The sequence below is a fragment of the Camelus ferus genome, chromosome 16, assembly GCF_009834535.1.
Source record: "Camelus ferus isolate YT-003-E chromosome 16, BCGSAC_Cfer_1.0, whole genome shotgun sequence".
Lineage (NCBI taxonomy): Eukaryota > Metazoa > Chordata > Mammalia > Artiodactyla > Camelidae > Camelus > Camelus ferus.
Genome location: NC_045711.1, coordinates 20,355,242 through 20,371,895, shown reverse-complemented (window position 1 = coordinate 20,371,895; position 16,654 = coordinate 20,355,242). Strand labels below are relative to the sequence as shown.

The window sequence follows — 16,654 nt, the reverse complement described above, 5'->3', positions numbered from 1 at the left end:
CGTAGATTAACTTTATCTGGAACTTCTCTCGAGGACTAACTTTGTCTTGCAGGACACGGAAACAGCCAGATGCAGCAGGTTTGAGTAATGCCATTTGCAGTTGCGTTACTCTGGTTATGAACCCTCGCCAGACCTTTCCCTTTGAAAATGATCAGGAGGAAGTTAGCCACGGCCGTGTTAAAGCCCTGTCATCCACGTGGACAAAAAATGTTGCCTCCCATTTCGGGAAACAAAGAATGTTGCCTGCCACCGAACCACGAAGCAGCCCCCAGCTGTGGGCCCTGAGGGGACTCAGGATGGAGGAAAACAGGATGCTGGCCCCAGAGAGCTAAGAGGAGATCAAAGGAAGGGTTTTGGTGGGCCCAGAGTCTCACCAACTTCCCGTACCAAGAAGGGCGCTCAGATCATCACCTGGAGATGTCTGCTTTTTTTGTGATTTGCAGTAATCTTTAGATGTCCAACTATATGGGTCTTTTTTTTTTTTTTCCAGCAAAAACTCCTATACACCCTGTCTCCTCCTTTACCTCCTTGGAACAGTCCCGCAGAGCTATCCGAGAGGCTATCTCCCGGGCTGTAGCCCTCAGTGTTGTCCTCAAATAAAACATAATTCTCAGCCTTTAGGTTGTGTGTTTTTATTCAGTCAACATCTACAAAGAGTTTCTGTTTTACTTTAACGAGAAAAAGAAAAAGAAAAAAAGACGGGAAAAAAGAGAAAAGAGAGCAAGCCGGGCTGCCGGGCCAGTGTGCTTGTCCTCAGCCAGGCCCGTCTCAGGCCCTCGGGGAAGCACACTGGGGCCGGCTCCTGGCGGACTGGTGAGGCCATTCTGAGACCATCCAGTGGACAGAGTCAGGATTTCCATAACTCTGGTCAAGAAGCAGATGGAATGAAGCTAGAACACTTCCTTACACTATAGACAAAAATAAACTCAAAGTGGATCAAAGACTTAAACATAAGACAAGGTAAAATAAATCTCCTAGAAGAAACTATAGGCAAAACATTATCTGACATACATCTCAGAAATGTTCTCCTAGGGCAGTCTACCCAAGCAATAGAAATATAAGCGAGAATAAACAAATGGGACCTAATGAAACTTACAAGCTTCTGCACAGCAAAGGGAACCATAAGTAAAACAAAACGACAACCTACAGAAAGAATGGGAGAAAATTTTTGCAAATGAAACCGACAAAGGCTTGATCTCCAGAATATATAAGGAGCTCATACGACTTAATAAGAAAAAAACAAACAACCCAATCCAAAAATGGGCAGAAGACCTAAACAAGCAATTCTCCAAGGAAGGCATACAAATGATCAATAGGCACATGAAAAAATGCTCCATATCACTAATTATCAGAGAAATGCAAATCAAAACTACAATGAGGTATCACCTCACACCAGTCAGAATGGCCATCATTCAAAAGTGCACAAATGACAAATGCTGCAGAGGCTGTGGAGAAAAGGGAACCCTCCTACACTGCTGGTGGGAATGCAGTTTGGTGCAGCCACTGTGGAAAACAGTATGGAGATTCCTCAAAAGACTAGGAATAGACTTACCGTATGACCCAAGAATCCCACTCCTGGGCATATATCCAGAAGGAACCCTACTTCAAAAAGACACCTGCACCCCAATGTTCACAGCAGCACTATTTACAATAGCCAAGACGTGGAAACAGCCTAAATGTCCATCAACAGATGACTGGATAAAGAAGAGGTGGTATATTTATACAATGGAATACCACTCAGCCATAAAAACCGACAACAAACGCCATTTGCAGCAACATGGATGTCCCTGGAGATTGTCATTCTAAGTGAGGTAAGCCAGAAAGAGAAAGAAAAATACCATATGAGATTGCTCATATGTGGAATCTAAAAAAAAAAACAAACCCCATAAATATAAAACAGAAACAGACTCACAGACATAGAAATACAAACTTGTGGTTGCCAAGGGGGAGAAGGGTGGGAAGGGACAGACTAGGATTTCAAAATGTAGAGTAGATAAACAAGATTATACTGTATCGCACAGGGAAATATATACAGGATCTTGTGGTGGCTCACAGCAAAAAGAATGTGACAACGAATATATGTATGTTCATGTGCAACTGAAAAATTGTGCTCCACACTGGAATTTGACACAACATTGTAAAATGACCCTAACTCAATAAAAAAAAGTTAAAAAAAAAAAAAAAAAAAAGCAGCAGCAGCAGATGGGCTGCTGAGACTTGGCCCCAAGACTGGACGGCACAAGAACTAACCGCCCAGGACGGAAGGCACTGATGAGGAAGACGCAGCGGTTGTTTGGAACACTGTGGGTGTGACTTCAGTGCGCTACCTTCTAGGCACACAAGGAAACATTCCTCTTACCTCTTAAGCTGTGTGTAGTCCATAAAAACCTAGCGGTCTCTGGCTTTGTACGCTAAACTGAAACATTTCTAAGTGGCATCTTGGTCTCCCTGCCTGAGTCCCCCAGAGTCCTGTGCGGTGTCCTCGCTCTCCTGGCAACAGAGCCACTCGTGCAGGCTCAGACCTGTCCGTGTTCTCACCAGAGCTGGACTGGAAACACAGATTCTGCAGCCGGGGCCCCACCTGGACGGCCGGCTGTGAGAATGATACTGACTGGGTCGTCAGGGCCCACCGCTTGTCAGCAGCCCACAAAGCCCTCCCAGGAGAGCGGCCAGGGACCAGGCCTACAGACAGGAAGGCCATCTCCCAGCAGGTCCGGGAACCTCAGGATATTTCGGAAACCTCAGGGAAACGGGATTTGCTCAACATCACCCGGCCGATGAAACATGGCGAGCTCTTGGCTTCTGGGACTAAGAAGCTTTCAAAAGTCTGATCTGAAACCCTGACGCAAACTTCCAGCAAAGTGAACTCAAGGCCAACGTGGTGAAGTAACCTCTTGCTGCACCTAAGGAAACAGTCAGGCCAGCCTCGTTTTGTGATAAAAAACACCTTTCTTTGAGTTTGTTTTTTTTTTTTTTAATCAAAAGGGAAAAAACTGCCTCAGTGGAAACGCACTGCCTCCCGCACAGCCCCGGAGCTGGGAGGGTCTTGCCTTCCCCGCACCCTGCGCCCATCCCTCGTCCCTCCCTCGGAGTCTTCCTTGGCTTCCCTCCCTCTTTAGAGAAACCAGTTCTGCCTCCTTTCGCAATTCAGTCCCTTTACTCCATTTAAATGGGTGCTCTCTTGACTCTTCCCGGGAACTGGCTGTAACATTCGACTGGTTTGGTTTCTGTTGGAGAGCTGTGCTCCACTTTTTTCTGAAAATCACCCCTTCACACTTGGTTTAAAAAAATAACATTAAGCATGATGAAACACCAGAAGGGCCGCTGAGTGACACGCGCCACGGTGAGCTACGACCGTCACGAGCACGCCTGCTCTAAGTGGCGCGGCGTGAAAATGGATACGGCGCCGGGGTGCAGAGCGGACGGAGGCATGGACGGGGACAGGTGCCGTGCAAACTGCAACACAGAGATCACGGCTCTTGGCGTTCCAAGTCGACAGGTGTCAGAAGCTTAGAATGCTATTAATCACGTTTAATAAGGCTGCTCAATGGCACAGAGTCAAGAGCGGAACTTGGCGCGTGCTTAAAGGTAACTGAAGGAGTTCTGAAACTCCCTTTCGAAAATTAACCGAGGGAAACCTCACTAAAACGGGGTCAGGAGGCCAGACGGGGAGCCCTCACGTGTCCCACACGTCAGCTCAGATCCCAACGGGGAGGCCAACTCGCACCTCCCACGGGAAGCACCTCACAGCCGCCAGTGGAAGGGAGAAGGCCACTGTCCTGGCCTGGGAGCAGCTCAGACAACGAAAAGCCACTGCACTTCCAACTCCCGGCTCCCTCCAGCGGGCTCTTTGTTTCCGACAGCCCCTCCCGCCTTCCCCGGCTCCTCTGTAAAAGAGCTTCCTCTCTCCTGCTTCACCCAGCTTGCATGCGGTTCGCCGTGATTGGATGTCCGAATTAAAGTTCTTTGAGCCTCCTGAATAAACCCATTTTGCTGGTAAAATAGCTGTTTTAGGTAACATTACACAGAGGTCCCCTAGAGATGCAGAGCAGACCCCGACGACCCCCAAAGCTGGCGTGCAAGCAGGCCTGGCACCCAGAGTCCAGTGAGCTTCGCGGCTTTTCTCGGCAGCCCTGGAGTTTGAGGGTGAGTGCTCCCGAATCCAAGCTCATCTTTTTGCGTTTTGGAGATCTCTGGGATCTGCCTAAAGGCTTCATCCTTTCCATTAAGGCCCTGCTTTGTCTGTGAGCGCTCACTTGGCACCTCAGCCTGACTTGAAGTCAGGCTGCTCCTCCTGGAACTGTGCTGGCCTTTGGTCCAGTTCCTTTTGGAACTGGGCCATTCAGCCATTGGCCTGATACCTTTGGGATCAGGCTGGTCCTCCTGGAACTGAGCTGGTATTTGGTCTGCAAGCTGTTTAATAATTACCCCCTTTGCTTTAGAGAAAACAAAAACAGAAACAAAAACTCTGAAAAACGGGATTCCAGTCATACAGATGTTTCGAGGGCACCCCCCATCCAAGGGTCCCAGGTGATTTTATGTTTAAAAACCATGGTCCCTCTTCATGCACATTTCTAACAAAATGGACTGATTTAGCCCAAAGTAATTTAGAACATCAAAGGCCATCATGGTGAACTTCTGGACTTCTCAAGCTTTTAAAACTGTATTAGACAGCCATGGTAGGGGGGAGGTGGGTGTAGCTCCGTGGCAGAGCGTGTTCTTAGCATGCACGAGGTCCTGCGTTCAATGCCCAGCACCTCCATTAAAACAAACAAACAAACAAAAAGACAGCCATGGCTCTGAAATCATCAGAATTAAATTGGACACCTATTTTGAGACTTCCAAACATTACCAGGAATCTAAAACTGTCTCTCTGCAAATATAACAATTACATTAACAGAGGCAAACAATCAAAGAAAGACAAAAACAGCTCCAAAGCCTCCCGCCCGTCTCCCCTGACTGCTCTGGTGTCATCTCTCTGGCCCCCGCCCCCTTGCCTCTGCCTTGGGCTCCGCCACCAGGGCCATCTTCACCCTCAGAACTATCAGAACATGCTCTTTGAAGTGAAACCTTCTGAGGCTCCAAACAAACCCAGATTACTTATGGCCCCTGATGAAGGCCGAACTGCCGGACTTACTGAAAGTTTCCTAAAGGAACTGGAGACCCCGATGGGTTTGCTGAAGAATTTATGTGGTTATTCAAACCTACCAATCTGGTTTCTCAGGTTTACATCAGTTAGTCCACTTTTGGTGAGAGGCAAGCCAAATATCGGTTGAAACTAGCCAGATGGAAACACCCTAGAGGGGATTTAGTAAAACAAACGCTGGCTTCTGGCAAGCAGCTAGAACGCTCGCTGAGAACCTCCACCACAATCACAGTGGCCTTTCCTGAGCCTGTTGGTGGGAACAAAATCCAGGTCTGCACACAAAAATCTGATGAACCTGTTCCTGACTATTATAATCGACTTCAGATTGTTTTTAAAGAAAGTTCTGGTTTTCCTTCAGAGGGTGAAGCCCCTCAGACAGCCTTTAACTCCACACTAGCAAATGGGCTGAACCAGATCTTTCTCTTTTAGATAAAAGGACAAGGTGGGGGAGGGGGATAAAATAGGAGTTTGGGATTAACAGACACACTACTGTACATAAAACAGATAAACAACAAGGACCTACTGTAGAGCACAGGGAACTGTATTTAATTTCTTGTAATGAGCTATGATGGAAAAGAATTTGAAAAAAAAAATGTATGTATAACTGAACTGCTTTGCTGTACACTTTAAACTAACACTAAATCAACTACACTTCAATAAAAAATAAAATTAAAAAAGAAAGGACAAAGGTGGAATGGGAAGCGACATCCACTCTAGATTTAGTTAACCTGGCAAACCAGCCCACTCGAGCCCAAGAAGTCGTCTAGAAGACAGACCACTAAATTCTTAACCTTCAGCTCCCGCAAAGGCCCCTGAACGAAACCAAACACCTTCTAGGTTCTGCTGTCTTGCAAAGGGCCAGGACGCTGGAAAAGGCCTGTTACAAGTTCAGGCATTCTGGGTGCCTTCAGGCGTCCGGACAGCCTTTCCGACCTCTTCCCAACTCCCAGGCAGGGGCTCTGAGGAACGACAGGGGCCCCTCCAGCCATCTCTGAATCAGCTCAGAGAAGCCCCTCTGCTGACTGGGAACCCACCTGTCTGTCCTTGCTGACAGCAGAGCCTCTCTCAGCGCTCGACGCCCCCCCCCACGCCCCGCTGTAAAGCAGCCCCTGCCTCACGTGCTGACGTGGCCCAGGCACTGGGGGGTCCCTGGGGAACCTCAGCGGGGCCCTGGGTCTGAAACTGCTCCCTTCGCTGAGGCCCTCTGAGAGACACACCCTTCCCCTTAGCTCCTCCACCCCATTCGTTTACGAGGCTGAGGCTTCTTGGGAGAGTATCGTGTCGGGACCTCTTTCTCTCCAAACAGGGACATAGTTTTAAAATCTGACAGTCGCCATGAAAACAGCCAAACAGGTGAATTCAACGGCCCTCTGGCCTCTTTTATTTGCTCGTCCCCAACAGTCCTGGAGCTCATTCTGGAAGCACTGATCACTTTGTCCCCAGAATCAACTGCAAAATCTCCAACTGATGTTGGCAAAGTCCACAGTGCACCTTCTGTCCACGTTCAGACGTCCCCCCAAGACCCCTGCCCGGAACCCGCCAGGGCCCTGCAAGTAGAGAAGCCGTCAAGGCAGAGAGCCCCCGACACTCGGCTCTGAGGCTGGCACCAGGGCCTGCGAGAAAACCCAGGTTCCCTCCCTTGCATGTGGCTCACCGCGGGTGCACGTCCCAAACTGCAATCCTCTGCTGCTCCCCAGTGAAGCCATTTTGCTGGGAAAGTGACTGGCCATTTTCTGTCTGGGTTAACACTCCCAGTCAACGTGAGGGAGACAGAAAGCCTGAGCCTGTAACGGCAGCACGTCTAACGACTGAGCACACCGATACCGCCAGCCCTCGACACCGCCGGGCGCAGCCACTCACTCCGATAGGAAATTCCATCTTAAAAAGTGCAGCTAGTGAACAAGAGAGAATAAAATAAATGCTTAAGAAAACAGGGAAAGAACAGTCAGGTAAACCCAAGGAAAGGAATGAACAAAGATGAAACGGAACCTTCTGATAAAGACACAGGAATCCGCCCCCGGCTCCAAGCAGCTGCCTCTGAGGAAGCCCCCGGACAGAAGCAGAGAAATTCCACACACGTCCGTGCGTACGTTGAGAAACACTGTCTAGCTGTAAAATGACTATAACTCAAAGAAAGTTATAAAAAAAAAAAGAGCCCAGCGCAATGGTTTAATGGATGGGGGGGGATCTTAAAAAAAGAAAGAAAGAAAGAAACACTGTCTAACACGCTGCAGAAGAGATAAGAAGTGGGAAGAGGCAGCATTTAAAGAAACAGTGGCTGAGAATTTTAAAGAGTGGAAAAGGCAACCAGCAAGTCTCAAGTCTTCACACACGGATCCCTGAGCAGCTCAGATGGAGGCGGGCAGCCCCGGGTGGATGCGGGACGGCACACGGGTCGGCGGGACAGGAGCGGGACCGGGTCAGGAGGAAAACCTCAGAGCAGCCAGAGGAGGGGGGCCCCCACTCCCGCCCCCACGAGGAAGGGGCTCAGACTGACGCCCGCTTCTCCGAAGACAGTGGAGTGCTGTGTTTAAGAAAGTTGTAAGAAAAGGCCAACACAGAGGCCTCTTTCCAGCTACACCATCGTTGCAGAAAGTAGGCAAAATAAAATCGTTTTAGGAAGACACAGAGAGTCCGCTGCCCACAGACTCTCCTTGAAGGAAAGACCCATTCCCCGGACAGAAGGCCCTTCCCTCCCCGGACCCTCAGAAGACGCGCAGCGTGGCAGGGCGCTGACGCCAAGGAGCAAACGTGGGAAGAGCCTCAGCTGACCAGTTCATGAATGTGTCTGGAAATCACTGCTTCTGAATCAGTAGGGTTCACAGTGGGGTTCTGGATGCGGATGTGTGACTACAGTCAATGACTGAAACGTGAAGGGGTGTTTTACCACCTGTGTAACCGTGCCTAAGAGACAGCGCGCATCGGCCCCTAGCCACTCAGAAAGAATGAAGAGAGACCCCTGACCTGTTCTTTTTCACCAAGTCAGGAGAACGACACGGTACTGAGATACCAGCGGCCAGAACACACAGACGCAAATTTAAACACAAATTACAGCGATGAACCACGCCAGCTCACGGAGTCGGCAGAAACCATTTCCTAATGAACATCTAGCTTTTGTGACACGCTTTCCCTGCGCGGATGGCCGGTGCTCCCCAGAGGGGACGGCTCGGAGCGCAGCAGCCCCGGGCCCGCAGAGCAGACTGGGGCCGCGGGACACGAGCGTGTGTGGCATCCTCCGGCAGGCGTGTGCGCACGGCTCAGCCACGTGGGAGCCTGAGCACGCACGTCCCAACAGACCGAGCACAGTCAGGAACCTGTGTTCCCGTATAGCTGAACAATTTCTCAGCCTTCATTTAAATTTTTACAGAGGGAGGGCGCAGCTCAGTGGTGGAGCGCATGCCTAGCACGCACGAGGTCCTGGGTTCACTCCCCAGTCCCTCCTCTAAACATAATCAAATAAACGAACCTAATTCTCTACCCCTCAAAAGTTTCTAAAATTAAATTAAAAAATAGTATTTACAGTGAGAAAACAGCTTTTATAATCAGAGGAAAACCAAAGGCCTTTTAAAGCACGTTAGCTGCCCTGTGCCTCGTACACAGTGTGAGCCCAACTCTATGACATTCTGGAAAAGGCCGGACCACGGAGACAGTGGGACGGTCAGGGGACGTCCGGGGTGGGGGAGGGACACCTGGCACTGCAGAGGGCGTCAGGCAGTGGAAACACTCTGTATGACACTATCGTGGGACCCTGTCTTCACGCTTCTGTCCAAGCCCAGACCCACCCCGCCAGGACCAAGGGTCCAGGTGTCGATGCATCAAAGCAGCTCACGGTTGTGACAGACGCTCCAGCCAGTGCGGACGTTGTGACAGGGAGGCTGTGTGTGTGTGCGGCACGGGCGTGCGGGCAGTCTGCGCCTTCTGCTCAACTGTGTTGTGAACCTGAAACTGCCCCCCCCAAGATTAAAGTCTTCGAGGCCTGTTAGATGTTAAGACCCTGTGAACCACCACCTCAAGGACTCCCGGCTGTGTGCTGGGTCTGGGGAAGGAAAAGCAGAGCCGGGGGCAGGAGGAGGGGCGGGGGGCAGGGGTGTGAGGGCATCGGAGCCTCCGTCCACGCTGCCTGTCTCTGGGCCCCCACCCCCACAGGCTGTGCTGGAGACGCTGTGGTCTGGGCCTCGCCCACAGCAGGTGGTGTGCTGGCCTCTACTTGGGAGGTGGGGGGCACTCAGAGCCAGGTGGATGCGACGTAAACAGGGACTGGGCCACCTGCGGACACTGCCCCCACCCCCTCTGCCTGTCTGGAAACGTGGATCTGGGGGCCTGGACCCGAGAGGGAGGCCCGTGGCTGGCGCAGGGGCCTGACCTGGTCCGAGGGGGATGTGGACTGAAGGCTGGACAGGCGGCGGCAGGTCTGGGTCTGCTCCGCCAGGGCCCCGAGGGATGAGGTCCCTTCCCAGCAGCAGACAAGTGAGGACAAGCCTCAGGGCGGGTCCTGCCTGGCGGCGCTGGAACCAGAGGTAGCCAGAGCAGGTGTGGCTGGACGGTCTTAAGGTTTTCATATTGCTCGGTGACGATGAGATACTTCTGTCATAGCAGGTCATTCTGTCCCAATGAATGACGGCAGCCACACAGTTTACGAACCAGATAAACCATCTTTGTGAAAAAATGCATAGACTAGTCTTGCCAAACGCCCCTGCTGTCAGGTCCAAACACTCGTCGGGGAGCTTAAGAAACCTATGGCCTCGTGGTGCATGGGGAGGGGTGGCTGACCCAGAAGGAAACAGACTGTGCCGGGCATTGACACAAACTGCAGGCGAAGCAGAGGTTCCCAGAGCAAAGCCCGCCCTCCTCCACTGTCTTCTCCCCGTGCTCCTCCCCCAGGACCCCGGGCACACACGCACCACGCTGCGGTGAGCAGCCTGGCACGCGCGGAGTGTGGTCGGCGGGCCAAGCTGGTCCTCCCCGCGCGGTGAGGGCTCCTGACCCCTCAGAGGCGCCCGGCCCCGCGTGTCTGGCAGTCCTGGGGGCTCCTCCTGGACGTGCTGCCGGGCCTCCCGCCGGCGCCCAGGGCGCTGGTCCTTTTTCCCAGCAGGTGTGTGGGAGACACTCCCCCAGCCTGTTACTGGCTTTCTCTGTGTTCTCGACGGCTCTTCCTTAGAGATGTTTTAAAATGTAATGACATCAGATCTGTGGATCTTTGACTTTCCCATGTCTAGCTGTTTTTTAAATTTGGGGGGGCAGGAGATTAGGCCTGTTTATTTGTCTATTTACTGGAGGTACTGGGGATTGAACCCAGGACCTCTTCTTGCACGCTAGACATAGTTCACGGAACAAGTTCATTGGAAGGAAAGCCAGAGGGAGCAGGAGGAAGGTCTGGGCCTCGGGGGTCCGGGAGGTCACCCTGGCAGAGGCAGGGCTTGGCTTGGAGGCCAAGGGCAAAGAACAGCAAAGTTTAGACGCGGCTGGGGAACCGATGGGATTAAGAAAAGAAATGGAGCCCTAAGGGCTGTTGGACACAGGCAGCAGGGGCAGAGGGCACGGCCCGAGCGCCCTGGGGACAGGCCGCCTCTGCAGTCGCCACAGGGACCTGCCGTGTTCCGCTCACACACGCTGCCAGGGGAGTGGGTTCACAGGGCTCTGAGCGGGGCCCCGCCTGGCCGCACTCCTGCGGGCGGCTTCTGCTCCCCCTCCGGCTCTCGGGTGGTCTGGGTCAGGCCCCCACCTCCGCTGGGCACCCCCTTCCCAGGGCACCTCTGGGCGCTCTGTATCCACCGTGCGGGAACCCAGCGGGGCAGGCGGCACTCCGGGTGGGACTCACTGGCGAGGTGGCCAAGCTCTGCGCGGAGCCGGTTCCCCATCTCCAGGAGCTGCTCCTTCTCCTGGCGCAGATGCAGGATTTTCCTGGCTGCCTCCTTGAGTTTCCTCTGCAGTTGAGGCAGGGAAACGGCCTTCGGGGTCTGCGCCCCCTGGTCCTCGGTCCCCGCGGGTCCTGCGTCTCCGCCCTGTGAACAAACCCCCGCGTCAGTCAGTGTCGAACAAGCCCTCATCTGGAAAAGGGGACACGAGTGTGGCGGAGGTGAGGCTGCAGACGGTGGGGCTGCCGCCTGACTGCTGTCCCAGAACTGGCACCACGGGGGACGCCCCTCCAGCACGACAGACAAAAGGGACGAGTGTTTCCCGCTCCAGCAGCGAGACAGAGACCCGCCAGGCATCTGGGGCCTTCTCTCTCACGGGGGTGAGGAAGGCCCTGGAGTCTCCCAGGCCAAGGCCTGTCGCCCTCGGTCACTCTGTGTGCCCTGCTCCAGCGAAGACGAGGAGCCAATGGGCACCCGTACCTGGCCTCCAGTGGTGCCCTTGGACCGTGGGGGCTACACACGTGATCGGACCCCTTTGCGGGGCCCCGTGGTCACCGGCCACCCGTGTGCTGCCTTCCTGGTGTGGAAGGGGGCTGACAGAGACCCTGCAGGAGGCCTGTGCTGGGACCCCAGCCTCCCTCTCCTCTTCCCGCCCCGGGAACTTCTGGCCTCGCTCACTCAGCGCCCTGCCTTCTCTCGGCCCCGTGTGTCCAGACTCCTGGCTCCACGTCTCCGTCACTGTCCCCAACTGCAGGCCCGCCCAGGGTTCCCACCACCCTGACCCTGACAAAGGTGCAGAGATAAAGCAAAGGAGGCTGAGGGAGGGAGCGGCAGTCTCCTGGGGCCTTAGCTTCTAGGCCTGGGGCTGCCCTGGGCCAACACGGAGGCCTGAGTCCCCTCGCTGGGCAGCACCGTGCGGCCCCATGTCCCACTAGTGCCCCCACTACCCCAGTCTGGACCTGAGGTCCAACCGTGTGGCTCCTACGCAGATGCGAGGTCACACCCTCAGGTGTGAGGGGCCTTTGGAACGGGGTGGGGTGTCGGGGAGAGAGGGAAAAGGAGACCTTGTGCGGCAGCCTCTGGTCTGGGCGGGGGCCCAGGAGAGCCTGGTGTCCAAGGCCCAAGGCCCCGAGGGAAGAAGGTGGCCTACTTAGGCTTGGCCACTCCGACACCTGTGAAAAGCCACACCACGCAGACCCGGCCCGCAAGCTGGTGCCTAACGAGGAACCGGCTCCTGCGCCCCTGGAACAGACCAGCACGCCCTGTCCCGGCCCCGCTTCCTGGTGTCCCTTCCAGGGCTGGCAGGCGCCCGTGCCCTCGGGTGGCCTGGGAGCCAAGGTGACAGCATGACGCTGCTTCCCATGTGCCTGACTGCGGCATGAAGGGCAGTGGAGGTGACACCGCACGGCGGGGGCTCAGAGAATGTCCTCCGCCCGCAGCCCCGGGCCGGCCGGCTCAGGGGCTCCAGGGAACAGGACGTGAGCTGGGCCGCAGGCCGGCAGGGTCTCGGAGGTGTGGGTTCACATACGGGGCTGCACAAGCCCCGGTGGCTGAGCTGATCCGCCGGGAATGCCTCCCAGCTTCCAGGTGTGTAGCCTGGCTCTGGGGGACTGGCCAGGACACCCTCAAAGGCTGATCCTCTACAGGGACACGCTGTTGGGGTCTCGTGTTATTTTAAGTCAAGAAAGGGCAATACTGAAAACAGAGACTCTGCAAACCTCAGAACACCCAGAGATTTGAAAATCTCAAAAGCAGGCGCCCCCGCCCCCACCCCAGAGTCAGCCCGGACAGAGCCAAGGAGCTGGGACTGTCCAGGACGGCGCTGGGCTGGGGGCTGAGCCCTGGTCTCGACGGCTCAGGTTCTGATCAGCTCAGGTTCTGATCACCATGGCCACACGGGGGCGGGGGCTGCAGGCAGGGGATCCACCTCTCTTCAGCTCAGTTCCTGGCAAGATGAAGCCTATTCTGATGACTCCAGAAGCTCCCCGGCACGGACAAGATGCTCATGATGGCCTGAGACACCCAGGAGCTTCTGAACCGCTGTGTTTAGGGTCTGGGGTCCCACCCTGTCCACCCACCCGCCCTCCCTCCCTCGCCTGCGCTGAGCGCTGGTCCCGCATCTCAGCCAGAGGGAAATGTCTGCAATGCGGAGGAAAAGCTGAAGGGTCCTAATGACGATTCTGTTCCCAGAGGGAGGTGGGGAGGGAGTGGGCTCCAGGGAGAAGAGAGGCGGGAGGCCAGGCCAAGGCCTGGGGAGAGGCAGCAGGTCCCGAGCTTCCAGGCAGAGCCAGCGGGAGGGATTGCCAGCCAATACTGCCCCCCAGTGGTGGGGGAGGCCCGGGGACCCGGCAGGCACGGCCGGCAGGAGGGCGGGGCCTGAGTGGGCACTAGGCCGAGGGACACTGGGCCGAGAAACAGGAGGCTGCAGCCGCCTGCCCCCCAGGGTCTCCTGTGGCTGTGGGGAGCTCCTGGGGTCAGCAGGTCCCTGACTTTCTCGGCGGGGGACGGGCCTCGTGGGGCAGGGTCTCAGGCCCGCAGAGCCGCCACGTACCTTCCTCCCCGAGACACTGGAGGGTAAGCTGGAGGCGTCGTGTGCCTTTACACCTGAGCACGTCCACGTGCGCCACCCAAAAGCAAGCACGTCTTCACAGTAACCTGTGACCCAAACCAGAAGCTTCCCAGGGACGTGGTGGTGTGATTTTAAAGCACAGCCCACGGGCACCTGCCCAGCAGTCCAGCAAGCATCCTTCCTGGTGCCCTCAGTCCCCCAGCAGGACGGTCTGTGGGCTTCAGTGTGTCCTGGGTCTGGGCCTGTCTGAAGCTTTGTGCTTAGACTCTGGAGTGAGGCTGTGTCCGTCTGTCCTGCACTGGCAGTGGGAGCGGATTCCTCGGTTGGGGGGGGGGGTCCACAGGCTACCCTACTGGAAAGGCACTGTTTCCCTTTTGCGACTAAGAATTTGGGGGTAGAGGTGGGCATAGATTGGGGCAGAGCGTGTGCTGAGCATGCACGAGGTCCTTGGTGCCATCCCCAGCACCTCCATGAAAACAAATGTGCGGGTGCCACCACTCAAACAGCTTGTCCAGCATCCACTGAGGCCTTCCCACTGCCCATCTGCAGCCGACTTGGTCAGTGAGGAAGGGCTTTCTGTCCTCCTTTCCTTCCTTGTCCGCACACTTGCACCGGCGTGACTGATTCCCTGTCTTACTGCACTGTGACCCTGGCTCTGGGACTGATGGGCCTGGAACAGGTCATTGGGAGCCCTCTACCCCTGCAGGCTGGTTCCTGCCTCCTTGTCATGTCTCCATGGTGGGACCAGCCATGTACCCTGGTTACTCTCAGCAGAGCCAGAAGTTCAGGATCCTGCTCCGGGCCCAGGGAGTGCTCACCGCCGGCAGACAGCCCCTCGGGCCCCAGTGGGCAGAGCCGGGTGTGTGAACACCTCCATCTTAACCCCAGCTTTCACTCTGGAGACTCCAACCCCAGCCCACAGGGCATCCTGGCCCTCCTGACCGCCTCGCCCGGTCCTGGAAGCCCGGAGCCCGCACCCTCTGCTCCGGGCACCACACCCGCTGGGCTGTGATGGCTGGGAGCAGGGGTGGGTCTGGGCCAGGTGGAAGGTTTTCTGTGCCTCCAGTTTCTCACCCGGGAGAGACCCACTAAAATCACAGGATGGTGAGACCTGGAAGGGGCGTGGGACCCTGGTAGTCGTGCAGAAACTAAGGCCCCAGAGCTCGCTCTCCCACCCGCCCTGGGACAGCAATGCGGCCTCATGTTGCTTCAGCTCCCAGCCCTGCTGCCCTGGGATTCAACAGCTGGGGTTTAACTTCCTCTCACGTGCACGGTCTCGGCCCTCCGCGGGACCGGTGAGTTACGGGAGGGCCCCGGCGGCACCGGGAGCAGCGGCGGCATCGCTGCTGGCACCTGCTGCCCAGCCGGGCCCGGCGCCCCTGGACTTACCCTGAGTGACAGGGAGGTCTGGGGTCCTGGGAGACAGTACAGAGGGTTTGGTGCCCCCTCCCCAGCGCCTGCCTGCCCCCCGCAGCAGGCACTCATCACAAGTCCACCCCACCACGGCTCGGCTGGCCCCTTCGTGTTCCTTGAGCCAGAAAGGGCTGTAGGCCGCCTCTCCCATCCAAGTCCTCCCAGCCCCTGACAGTAGGTCCTGGAGCCCTGGCGCTCCTGTGTCCCTAAGTATCGCCCTCAAAGCCCGGCCTGTGGGCCGAGAGCCCCTGGGACACACGTGACCCAAGCTGCTTCTGCCTGAGGACCCCCAGCATCTTCCAGATGTCACTTTACTGCCCTGAAACCTTCGGTCATTAGCAGGTCACTGTCTGCAAGCCCAGGTAACACAGGCAACGCGGGTGACCACAGGCGGCTGTCTGTCTCAAGGGGCGGGTCTGGATGCCGGTCTTCACAGCGTTTCCACCCGGTGCACGCCGGGCGGGAAGGTGGCCCGGGTATATGCGCGGCCATGGTGTTCCCTCCAGGGCTTGGGACCCTGGCTCACCCCAGCCACGAGGCTGCCCTGGCACTAGGTGCAGGCCCAGGACAGGAGAGTCCAGGGCACCCACGCCAGGGGGCCGGGCCTCCCCTGCTCCGGGCAGAAGCTCTTGAGGACCTTGGAGCCCACCCACGAGGAGCCTCTGGAAGCGAGAGCCACAGCCTGGCATCCGTCTCAGGGCTTCACAGGCCCTCGAAGTGCACAGTCGAGGACTCTTGTGTCAGAGGAAACAGAAGAGCCCCCTTCACATGTGCAGGCTTCCTGCCTGGCTTTAAATGGAGAGACTTCTGAGACTGGAGGGCAGCGTGTCTGTGCAGGAGCCACCCCGACGCAGAGCCAGGCGGGGAAGACGGAGGGAGAGCGGGGCAGGCCCACCGCCGGCCGACCTGTCCTCAAGACCAGCCCCGCTTGGGACGCAGGGCGCCCACAGGGGAGAACCCCGGCCGGCCGACGGGACGCGGGGCACAGCCGGGAGGGCACCTACCTCTCCCCCAAGGGCCATGGTGTCTGAGGAAGGCGGCTGCTGCCTGCTGGATGCGCCCCCGCCTTCCTTCCAGGCTGACCCGAGATGCTTCTCAAGCTTGGCCACCTGCTTCCGCAGCTGCAAAACCTCTAGGTGCACCTGGTCCAGCTCGTGGGGAAGCTCTCGCTGGATGGTGTCCCTGTCCAGGGGCCCCCGCAGCACCTGAAAGACCGTTTTAGAGTCAGTGTTAGGAAGGAGGACATCGGCTCTGGAGCAGATCTTTGGGGAGGACAGGAAAACCAGAAGAACACAGGCCTGCCAGTCTCCTCTCTGGCTTAATTCCACCACCCGCAGACCCACACCCCCACCACCAAAGCCGCTGTTCTTCTGGCCCCCCTGGGCCAGGCCCCCAGGCAGCTCCACTCACGCCCCCAGAGTGGGCACATGGGGATGTGGGCACCTGCAGCAGCGCCCACACACTGGACCCCAAGGCTGGTCGGGGAGGGTTTGTGCACGGATGGGTCTGGACAGAGGCCTCAAAACCCTCTTCCTGGGCTCCAGTCCCGGGAGGCATGGACAGACGAAGTCCTAAGCCTGTCCCAAGGGAGAGGACAACTGGCAAGCAGACAAAAGGCCGAGGTAGACTGAAGGGGCAGGAGAAGCCTGGCCGGGGGCACGAGCTGGGGGC

At 56.4% G+C, this 16,654-nt stretch overlaps 1 protein-coding gene across 12 annotated transcripts in view; it reads right to left on the bottom strand.

The window, feature by feature from the left end:
- CCDC57 (coiled-coil domain containing 57) overlaps window positions 1–16,654 on the bottom strand; it is a 74,197-nt gene that overhangs the window by 21,407 nt on the left and 36,136 nt on the right. For all 12 annotated transcript variants that reach the window (XM_032499125.1, XM_032499126.1, XM_032499124.1 and 9 more), the window contains 2 exons: window positions 15,988–16,188; window positions 10,965–11,148 (listed from right to left, as the gene is read on the bottom strand). In XM_032499125.1, coding sequence (XP_032355016.1) covers window positions 10,965–11,148; window positions 15,988–16,188 — 385 coding nt within the window. The remainder of the gene's footprint in view (window positions 1–10,964; window positions 11,149–15,987; window positions 16,189–16,654) is intronic.